Source organism: Blennius ocellaris (genome assembly GCF_963422515.1).
Source record: "Blennius ocellaris genome assembly, chromosome: 4".
Lineage (NCBI taxonomy): Eukaryota > Metazoa > Chordata > Actinopteri > Blenniiformes > Blenniidae > Blennius > Blennius ocellaris.
Genome location: NC_137653.1, coordinates 20,550,566 through 20,561,992, shown reverse-complemented (window position 1 = coordinate 20,561,992; position 11,427 = coordinate 20,550,566). Strand labels below are relative to the sequence as shown.

The window sequence follows — 11,427 nt, the reverse complement described above, 5'->3', positions numbered from 1 at the left end:
CATACAGAAATTCGCGGGATTTGTAACAATATTAATTGTTTGGTGTAGCCATGGCAACCTGTGGACGCCGAAATAGCTCAGTTGGGAGAGCGTTAGACTGAAGATCTAAAGGTCCCTGGTTCGATCCCGGGTTTCGGCAGACAAGGATACATCTTTTATGTGTTTTGTTAACAGCTGTATCAAACCCCCGTATCTCACATACCAACCCCACTTTACAGTTTGTGATGTGTAATAACATACATTTAGAATAGTATTGTATTTTTGGACATCAAACATTTACATAAAATGTAAATGTTTATAAACTCTGATCTTCCGGACCTTTGCAACAAGACATTTTGTCAAACTGGACCTCTGACCTTTTTAATTGAATACCCCTGCTCTTTACAAGTATATTTAACTTACAGTCAAAGATCCCTGGAGTTGATCCCATCTGACTGGGGGTGAACACAAAATACAACCTCAACAGGTCAATCTCACATTCAGACATACGTTCAATTTAGAGTCACAAACTCGCCTGAATATGCATGCTTTTTGAACTTGGTACTAATGTTGGTTCTATTGATCATACAATGAAATTTATACACCATTAAGCATTAGACTTTTTATTTTCCCGATTTGGTCCTGTGGAGTTCAATGGTATACAACTCATTATTTTCCTTTTTTTTGTAAAACTGCATTATTAGAGGAAGTGCAACAAAATGACAGACAACACAGAAGTCTGGCTGACATCTTTACATCTTCCTGGTCATCATTTCCATGTTGACTCAATTGCTGATGAGCTAAAACAAATAGTGTAGTTTTATTTAAACAGGTAAAATGATGAACCAGAAAACCGTGACACACTGTGTCATACTTGCATGTGTCACTTATTCTTGTGATGGCTTTACATTCGTTATGGATACTGTACAGACATTGTATCTAGACATCAGGCATCAGGTCTTAGAAGTGTGTTCTGAAAATGTGATGGAAGTTGTTGGATCAGGGTTTCACAATAATACTAATTGTTGTTTGACTTCAATTTTGCCTGTGATTGTTCAATTATTTATTTTGCTCAAAGTTGTGAATATACTAGTCAGGCGGTGTGCATCCTGGAGCAGTTTTTTTCACACAAACATGAATCAAAGTTGTTGTTTTTTTTAACTTACTTGACTCTATCCTTCTACAAGAACCCATTTGTTGTAGCTGAGTAGCGCTTCAAAATTTGAATAAAAAAAATAAGTGCAAGTTGACAGGCTGAGGTTCATATGATGAATAATGTCATAAAATTGTCTTAAACTTGATTGATCTCAGTCTGATTGCTCTGTATTCCGTCTCTTTGAGGGTTTTATGGTACTATGAAATATTCTTGACAGCAGTGTTTTTGAGGTTTTTTTAAGCTTAAGTTGATGCATAAAGATCATGGTGTGGTATAACCCGTCTTTAACATCTGTTTTTTTTATTTCTTTAGGCTGTGGATCAGCTTAACATTCTAGACGTGGGTCATGTGGATGGAGGGTGGTGTATACTGCTTGACATCGGGACAGGTTGGCAAGTTCAGGTCCCTTAAAAAGGTCAACTTTCCCGACGAGAGCACACAATGATGTGTTACATGGTTCTGCTGGCTCACCTGCTCTGTGGCCCGACGACTGCCGTCTTATTGAGACCATCTTAGTGAGGCTGTGTAACATTCACACCAGTCCCCCCCCCAAAATTGGACAACATAGAATCTCTCCAGACGAGCCTCATCCAGTGGCATAATAAGATAAAAGATATCGACTGTGATGTACCTGCAGTGGAGGCCAGCAGGAAGCTGTTGTCGCGTGATGGGACAGTTGGAAGCTAATTGACGTTTAAATGTGATGCCGGCATGTCAAACCCTGCTAGGCTTCACTCTGCACAGCCTTCACACTGTGAGCACCGACCCATCAGCAGTGCCACTCTTGCGTGATGAAGACCAGTTGGTTAAAAAAAAAAACACCTGCAGGTCAAGAAGGCGAGATTGAGATTGGGAGTAAGTGTGTCTGCTGCTACAATATTTTTTGGAGGATTCAGTGAAAATCTGTCATCAACTGAAAGTGGAATGCCAAACAGAGGTTTTTAATAACAGAGTGCTTCACAAATATTTAAGAAATGTGTGTTTTTTCTTTATGTTTGTCACGGTTCACTCTCAGAGACTCAGGTGCAGACAGAAACACAGCAAACAGGAATACTCTCATAACACTTTATTAATAAGTGATGAGGCAAAGAACTCAAAACCAAAAACCCAAGGAAAGCAAAACTCTAGTGAGACAGAACTAATGACAACCCAGGTACTTTACCCAACAAAACTATAAGGACCCAGCGGGAGACTAAGGAGCACACTGCCCAGAATGAAGCGGCAAATGCGGAGTGGCGTGGCTGGCACTGGAGGACACGGGAGGTGGCGTTGTGCTGAAGCCGTTGGAGTGGGCCAAGGACAGAGTTACAGGCAGGAGCTTGGTGCAGCAGGATGGGTCCGGTACTGCAGCAGAGGAGAGGCAGACTTAACACAGAGGCACACAGACTGAGGCAAGGCGAGGCAAGGCAAGGCAGAGCAGGGTCCCACTAACTGTTGGTAGTTCTACGGTCCGACGCCAAGTCTTCATCTGATGCCAGCTTTATAGAGGGAAAGGTGCATTGTTGGGTGAAGCCACACCCTGCTGCAGGTGAGAGCACTCAGGTGATCAGCACTGCACTCCACCTCACACAGCATGCAGCACACGCCCACCTAGGAAAAAGGAAAGGAGGGAGGGGGAAGGGAAAAAATGCTGCCACTAGGCAGAGCCAGAGGTCATGACAATGTTGCAGTGTCTGAATAGAGCCACGAGAGGCTGAGACCCCACGGCTGCTTGTAGAAGACTCCACGCTTCTTAGTGTTGTTCATAATAAACAAACATATATTCTTGTAAACTTGATCTCATCAAGTAACATTGTGAAAACAAAAAAACAGGTGATGAAAATCTCAATTAATACTTCATGATAATTCACGTTTCACACAAAAATCGCCACCACCATCTCTGCATGCTTTGCCTGTTTTGCCTACAACTCTGTCGATGTTGTGACAGAATCAGCTGCTATTGAAGATCTGCCCTGGACTGGATCATCCTGCTGCTCCGGCTCATCTTCATCATCCAGACGACGTCTTTTCAGGAGTCTCTCAACAGGCGACGATGAAGAAAATACAGCGTCTGAAGTGGACGTCCCAACAACGGAATCCCTGCAGGACACAGTAGCCTGGACACCTGGAACCAAATATATTATTACTGAAGAGAGTCGACAAAGACAGCAGAGATATGACATGATAATTATGATCGTAAACTTGGTCACAACTACTTGTACTAAAGGTGTGAAGTACATACCAGCACTTGTGAAGTGGGGTTGAAGAGTCCTATTGGTCAGCTGAGTGGTGACAGTACATGTGTCCGGCAGGTCAGTCTGGCAGGGAACGTCCTTCCATGTCGGTAAATAATCACAAACACTAAATGTGCTGGCTAATATAGAGAAAACAAGGTTTACATTACTGTAACATCTTCTCTAATTCTCAGTTACAACAGCGGCAGGGAATGCAGAATTTGTGACCGCCAAATATATCAATTAGGTAAGATACACGACCTTCTATGCCAATAGATGCAGTAACATTTATTATTTTGTTAGTTGTCGAGAGCACTTAAATTACTGTTCAGACCATCCCAGCCCCATTAAATATACACTTATTAAACTATAAGTCACCCTGAGATCAGATCATTAGTAGAAGACGGGAGACCATCAGGAACCTCCACTGAATCAGAGAAATAAGATAAGATAAGATAAGATAACCCTTTATTGATCTCACAAAGGAGAACTTTACTTGTTTACTTGCTTTACTAACTGCTTTACTAAATAAATAAGTAAAGCAGTTATAAAGCCCATCACACACTTCAGACTCTGCAAAGCCTAAGTAACATTACAAACATAGACATCATCGTGTTTTGACATTAGAGTGTAGATAGTGTTAACAGTGGTCAAAAGCTTTTTTCCCCATCCAGGTTAGCATTCACCTGCCCAATGGAGGTATTAGTGGTGAAAAAGGTTTGACCACTTGTAAAGTGGAATTTGTGGGCATGTAATTTGAATTTGTAGCTGTTTGTCGTGAATTTGTAGTTGTGTACTGTGAGTTGTGTAATTGTAATTTTTTTTTTCTCTCCACAAATACAACACTACACGTGCACGTTCACAAATTCTTAATTACAGGTGCACAAATCCTATTTTACAAGTCACATATTAAAACACTTACAAGCTCACATTGTGAATGCGGAAGTGTAGTGTTGTATTTGTGGAGAGAAAAATATTCTACAGGTACACAACTCACAGTGAGTACACAAGTACAAATTCATGGTACACAAATACAAATTCTGTGTGTGCTCAAACCTTTTTCAGCAACAATACCTCCATACTGCTGAGCCACACTGAGGCAGGAGTAGAGGACAGGGGACAGCTCACATGTAGAAACTACTAAGGCCTGAGCTCACATGTCCTATGCGCCTCCCCTTCCAGCGGAAGTAGAGGCCCTTGATGGATTCCACAATCACCTCCTTTGCCTTTTTAAAGGTTAATGCAGAGTGCACCAACGCTCCAGATATTAATCTTTGTTAAAGACCGTCCGACCACTGCTGTGTTGTGTGCGAATTTCACAGTAGCAAAAGCTCAGCACACAAAAGGTCTGATGCATTGGCCGGGAATCGAACCCGGGCCTCCCGCGTGGCAGGCGAGAATTCTACCACTGAACCACCAATGCGCTCATGTTAGGTAGGAGGCGAAACTTGATCCCAAATCGTGAAATCTTGTGTGATTGCACAATTTCATGAGTCAATGTATCCGTGAAGGCTGTAATCAGAAGATATGGTAACGGGACAATCTTAGCAGTACTCAGAAAGTAATTCGTAGGAAATCACTGGGGCGCATCAATTGGAAGAAACCCTTTATTTTCCATGAAAGATTATCTGTTTGTTTGTTTGTGTGTGTGTGTGTGTGTGTGTGTGTGTGTGTGTGTGTGTGTGTGTGTGTGTGTGTGTGTGTGTGTGTGTGTGTGTGTGTGTGTGTGTGTGTGTGTGTGTGTGTGTGTGCGTGTGGGTGGGTGGGTGTGTGTTGTGTTGTTTTGATCCCGCTCGGGTTCTGTGCGTCAAGGCGTGCCCAGCGCGTGACGTCAGTCCTCGCGCACGCAGCTTGTTTTGGAGGAAGTGAGCGGAGCTCGGCTGCTAACATATTAGCACGTTAGCTCGACAGGAAAAGCGAGCGTCAACGGGAGCTGGGCGAAACAGAGCCATCACAGCAGACCACTTACTCGTCGGCAGTGGCAGTATTGATTTCGATTACGAGCGCGACCAGATAGGCTGGCCGTCCCGGCGAACTGAGCTGTCGACGGTGTGGACGCGTTGTTTTTGTGAAGGCAGACATTTGGAGGAGCTGTTAGCCTGTGAGCTAGCCTGCGCGGTAGCTGACCGAGCCAGAAGAAAAGTCCACTTTTTCTTTTTCTTCGCCCCCGAAGGATCGTCGTCCAGGTGGGTCAGTTGTGACATTAGTTTTAAAATCTACGTATTAAATAGTGGGGCTGCCATCATCGGAGTCTCGCGTCCAGTTGGTAAGCCTTCACTTGCTAACGAAATGTTAGCTGAAAATAAGAAGTGTCACTGGTTTGGGGTTTAATTGATTCACTTGTGGTCCAAAAAAACCAAACCCAAAACGTCTTGCTTTGCACGTCCTGGAATTAATTTGAAATTAATGACGGTGCTCCTTCGGGACTGCATTTTCTCAACGATATGTATATATTTTGCCCCCCTGCTATTTGCCTTCTACAAACTGTATTTCCGTCCAAATGTACTCATTCGATAAACTTTGACTTTATAAAGTATTTACACTGTTAATACGATGTTGGGTTGTGTGTTTCTCCAGTGGGGGCAGAGATCACAGCTCCAGCACTCACTGTGCTAATCATGCTTGCCAAGTCATGGTTCCGTTGGTCGTGTGTTTTAAAACCATGTGATCAGTCCCTGACACCGTGTCATGGGGTACAGATTATCAGAGCCGCGCCGATTAGCTCCCTGCCACGATTGCGTGAAGCCTTCTTACCTGATCAATACCTCAGATTAATCGATAGGACGACGGGAGAGGTTGGTCCGGGTAACTTATTTCAGTGGAGCGCCGTCTCGGTCTTTCAGACCTGATGGAAATGATGGTTTAAAGGGCACTGGTCACACAGTGTGGACTTTGAACGTTTCAACTGTATGAGGGGGTTATTATTGCACTGCACACAGGGCCAGAGTTAGAACTATCTGGTGACGTGTTAAAGCCCGTGCAAAAATAAATACACATATTATTTTTTATTTGATTTGACTGAACATGCAGAGTCTCCAGATTTAGAATATATATGAAGAGTAACTGAGACTTATAATACAGTTGCCACGTTAGGTAAAATCTCCCGAATGTTGTTTATCTTCGTGTTCAGTAAACAAAAAGCTTTAGCTGAAAAAAAAGTACAGTACATAGTGATTTAATGAGATGTTGGACTTTCAACATCAGGTCAGGATAATCGCTTAATCGTTTGATTTATTGCATGAATCTCATACCTTCTGACTCTGGCTTCAACAGGGCTTTATGATTTATGCCATGATGATTAATGGAATCCCTTTCATTTGTGTAATGTTGGCAATTAGAAAACTACACACTTGAGTCGGTGTGTAATCTTTTTGGTGGGACTGGTAGACAATGTTCACATTTATCTGACATTCGGGGGAAAAAGATAAACACCCTCATCAATTCACAGGAAAATGAAATCCACTCTGATAATTCTCAATCTCTTGTGGTTTTGTAATGATCGACACAAATCGAGGTTGTTTTCAGTTTGTTCTGGAGGAATGTGTTCAGATTATTGGCAGTTTAAATAAGGCCACATAATGAATGCACTGCCACGGGCTTTTGGAGTCGAAACAATGTAGTTTATTCTTTTGAATAGTTTGTCAGTTGATCAGATCACAAAATCTACAATGCACAGTTGAATTCAACAAAGGAGATGCAACATAAATGGCAGACGTCTGCTCGGGTCAAAACCCCAACATTACATTGTTCAAATCAGTCCAGAATTGTTTGTGTCAAGAATTGTTATTGGAGACTTTATGGAACAAAATAATAGAGAACATTGTTGTCATATGAGATCTCTTGACCAATACAGCAAAGGGTCTTCATGAGTGCGATCCCAGTGAAAGTTTGCCTGCTGTTGGAAGACATCTTTTCATGTCATTTGTCTCTGCCTTCACAGCTGTGGCACAATGACGTCAAGGAAGAAAGTACTACTCAAAGTTATCATCCTCGGAGACTCTGGGTAAGTTGTGCTGAGCTGTCCCAGCGATACCATAGAAAAGAAATCACTCATGGTTCAGTTAAAAAAAAAAAAAAATTGCAGTAGATGGAGGGACATTGGCATTCTTGTATACGTCTAATTTGTCCTGTGATCTTTCTTTTGAAGAGTTGGGAAGACGTCACTGATGAACCAGTATGTGAATAAGAAGTTCAGCAACCAGTACAAAGCCACAATAGGCGCTGATTTCCTGACAAAAGAAGTCATGGTGGATGACAGACTGGTGACAATGCAGGTATTTTAACAAACAAGGGCTGCAAGAATTTCATGCAAATTTCAATGAAATTAAGTCGCATACATGTAAGGGCGAGTAAAGTGTTTTTATATGAAGAGAAATACCATTTTCAGGGCATGTTTCGACAACATTTCAAGTGAAAACGCATCATTTTTGCATTTTTTTATTCCAGAAACAATTCGCGCTTAAAACGGAATGTTTTGAAATCAATGGCCATTTGCAAAGACGAGCTGAAAGTGATGTAGTTTTCCTGTAGGGCCACCAGGGGGTGCTGTTAGTTTTTGTAATGAAACCACACACACATTCATGTAGAGAACAATATGCTATGAACAGATGTTGTATGGATGTTGGTTGTTATATTGGCAATTGGGACACGTCACCCATATTTGTCGAAGTGGCAACATGCTGTTTGCTCTCCTTTGCGTGTGATCTAAAAGTGACGTTAGCTTCACTTTGCATTCACACCTTGTACAAGCAGAGTCACTTGCAGCAGAGAGCAGTACAATAATATGGTCTTCTTGCAGCTGACTATTTCAGATTTAAGGGGAGGTCTGCACCAGAAAGTAGCACATCGTCAATCACTTGGTAAAAACACTTAACTGCATTACCAAAGTCACATTTATATGGCTTGTGTCCATGACTTTTAATTTGTATGTTGCATCACTACAGACCTCTATAACAACAAAACAAATGTCTTTGTTGACAATGGTCACATTTAGGGGTGGGTCCGATCCAGTATCGGTATCGGGTTACAATATCAACGTAATTCACAGATCGGAAATGTTGGATCCAACCTGCGGAGATTTCTGATCCCTGAAGCCTCGTCTGCTTCGCTGTCTGCTGAAATGACTCCACATGTGTTTCCCTGCCGGCTGCTCCGCTCGCATGCTGCAAAATATGGAATGGATTGAGGCGGGTTTGAGATGATGAGATGCAGTGTAATGAGTCGGGGAAATCCATTCCACAGATTGCAGCCAGCCACCAGGCTAGTGTCGTAGCATTGTGCTATCCAACTCTTCATGACAACATGTCGCCGTTTGGAAGTGTTTTATTCTCAAAACACCACAAAGCAACACATCAACGTGGATGTTTGCGAAGCCGTTGTACAGCGAGGCGCTGCCCTGCTGCCAGACGTCACCGTTTTAAAACGCCAGCACTGACATCAAAACAATGAAACGCTCCGTCCTCCGCTGTCGCAGGCGATTCACACCTCCGTGAAGCCACGCCCCCCCTCCCCACCCGCAAGTCTGTGAAAATAGTCCCTTCTTTTGTGTTGCATTAGAGCTGGAAACACTGCTGTTAGTGTTGCGTTGCAAAATAATTTCTCCAGGGATTAATAAAGTGATTCTGAGGTTTTACAGCTATAACAAATTTATCGTGAGATGACGACGTCACGCAGAAAGTGAACAAACATAGTTTGTACTGTTTTCTTTTTTGGCCTTCTACTAACCTCAAGTTGCATTTTGTGAGAATACATGTATACATTCTTACATTTTATACTTGCCTGTAGAGAGGAGTTTATTCTGGCCTCATATAAAAATCAACAATTATAATAATATTAAAGCAAATTGAGCTCTGGTATTAGTATCAGCAGATACCCAAATCCAGGTATCGGATCAGAAGTGGGAGAAAACTTGGATCGTTGCCTCCCTAATCACATTGTCTTGAGCATTTGTTCCTCGTTGTCAGATTTGGGACACAGCAGGTCAGGAGAGGTTCCAGTCTTTAGGCGTGGCGTTCTATCGCGGGGCAGACTGCTGCGTCCTGGTTTTTGACGTGACCGCACCCAACACCTTCAAGACCCTCGACAGCTGGAGGGACGAGTTCTTGATCCAAGCCAGTCCCCGAGATCCCGAGAACTTCCCCTTCGTGGTGCTGGGCAACAAGATCGACCTGGAGAACAGACAGGTGGGCCGAACACACATGTGTTTCTAATGTAGTTTTTCCAATTCATGCCGCTGGAATTGTTCAGCGCTCATGCGCACGTTCCCGTGTTTCAGGTGACCACCAAGCGAGCACAGGCCTGGTGTCAGAGCAAGAACAACATCCCGTACTTTGAAACCAGCGCGAAGGAGGCAATCAATGTGGAGCAGGCCTTTCAGACTATCGCACGCAACGCCCTTAAACAGGTGAGAGTCCGACAGCAATGCGACACTTGACGAGAGAGGTGGTGTAAGTGGGACCGACGTCGCCTCTTGATACTCACCCCCCAAGTGTTGTCATGTGATTCCAGGAGACTGAAGTGGACGTGTACAACAAGTTCCCCGAACCAATAAAGCTGGACAGGGACGAGCGTGCCAAGCCATCAGCAGAAACCTGCAGCTGCTGAGGACTCTGTACATCTTCACGGGGGGGGCTGTGGTTGCCCTCACCACCCTGTCTTGCCTTGTCTATACCCTCCCCCCTATCTCCCTATGGCCCACTGTGTTATTCCCTGATGCCCAACATACAGGCAGCATCCCACTCGGAGTATACAGCGACACACGCATACAGACATGCTGCACTCACCATGTTATGTCCACAGAGAAAAAAAAAACGACACATTTTCTATTACAATACAAGTCTCTTATCCCAAAGAACACCTTAAGGAAACATTATGGCATTTACGTGTACGATGCTTGTCACTTCCCAGTGTTTCCCCTCGTACTTCCTCATGGCGGCGGTGGTTTGGGCTCGTTTTTGTTCTCAAGTTTCATGTGTGTCGCTGCGTTTTTCTCCCAGTATCGGTTCCCACACTGCTTTTCGTTTGGATACTGTTGATGGTAATTGAAGCATTACATCCTATACTTGTGTTTGTGCTTAATGATTTTAAGTTGGACAAACCTTTTTGTTCCCAATCAAAGTTTCAGCAGCAGTGCTGGTTGTTTTTTTTTTTACTTTTTCAGCCCACCACCGCTCCCGTGAGTAGAGGAAACACTGCGCCCTACATTTTACTCATTTGTGCTGTGGCTTATATTAGTTCAACTTTAAACAAAACAAAAACACTTGTTACTCTCAATTTACTTTACCTCATAAAAGTAAATTCTGCTGTTTAAACTGGGTTTGTGTGTGTGGAAGTGCATGTATGGATCACATCTAAATGCTGCCTCCTGATTCTTGGTTTTTTTGCCATTGAATCTAGAATCCAGTACAGTGACAAATCCATCTGAGAAAATGTGTACAGATTTCTTTTTCTTTTGCACTTTGTCATCCTTAGCTGAAGACTTTTTGAGACGTGTCACTTCAGAGCAACAATAAATGTAATTTGTGGCTCAGGTTGAGGAAGCGGAGTGCACAGACTCGCCTCCTCAATGCAAGTGCTGTTCTTCTAACGGGGAAAATGAAGGTTTCGTCTTCTAGTCCACTTATGAGAATGAACAAAAATCAACGTATGGCGTCAATATACCAGGTAGTCTGGGGGAGATGAATATCAACGGAATACTGTTAGCTGGTACAATTCTTTTTACTGTCCACTATTGGAAGACTTTGTATATTTGCAAGCCCGGATCACGGTGTGGGCAAAGGCGAAAAGTTGTTAAATCCCCATATCCGGCTGCCAGTTGCTCTTGTTGGCAAATGAATTAAGTGCTTGACATTTCCTTCTTTAACCGATCAGATCTTTAACTCTGTTCGTATTATGAAAGTCTGAATTGCATTATAGGTTACAAAATAGCATACATACTGTAATGGATTTAAAAGAAAGACAAAAAAAAATGTGGGGGGGTGGGGGAAGTATTGGCATTCATCATTATATTATTAATATGATAAATGCATAGCATCTACATTGTTCCAAAAATGTCTTTGTTTCAAGTAATAAGGGTAATAA

General features: G+C 42.9%; 1 protein-coding gene across 1 annotated transcript; it reads left to right on the top strand.

Annotated features, from left to right (window-relative positions):
* The first annotated feature begins 5,209 nt into the window (after nt 1–5,209).
* rab7a (RAB7a, member RAS oncogene family) lies at nt 5,210–11,388 on the top strand. The gene is made up of 6 exons (XM_080494588.1): nt 5,210–5,534; nt 7,289–7,351; nt 7,496–7,622; nt 9,312–9,530; nt 9,623–9,751; nt 9,856–11,388. The coding sequence occupies exons 2-6, from the start codon at nt 7,299–7,301 to the stop codon at nt 9,949–9,951; spliced, it is 624 nt and encodes a 207-aa protein (XP_080350714.1). The 5' UTR covers nt 5,210–5,534; nt 7,289–7,298; the 3' UTR covers nt 9,952–11,388.
* The last annotated feature ends 39 nt before the right edge of the window (nt 11,389–11,427 follow it).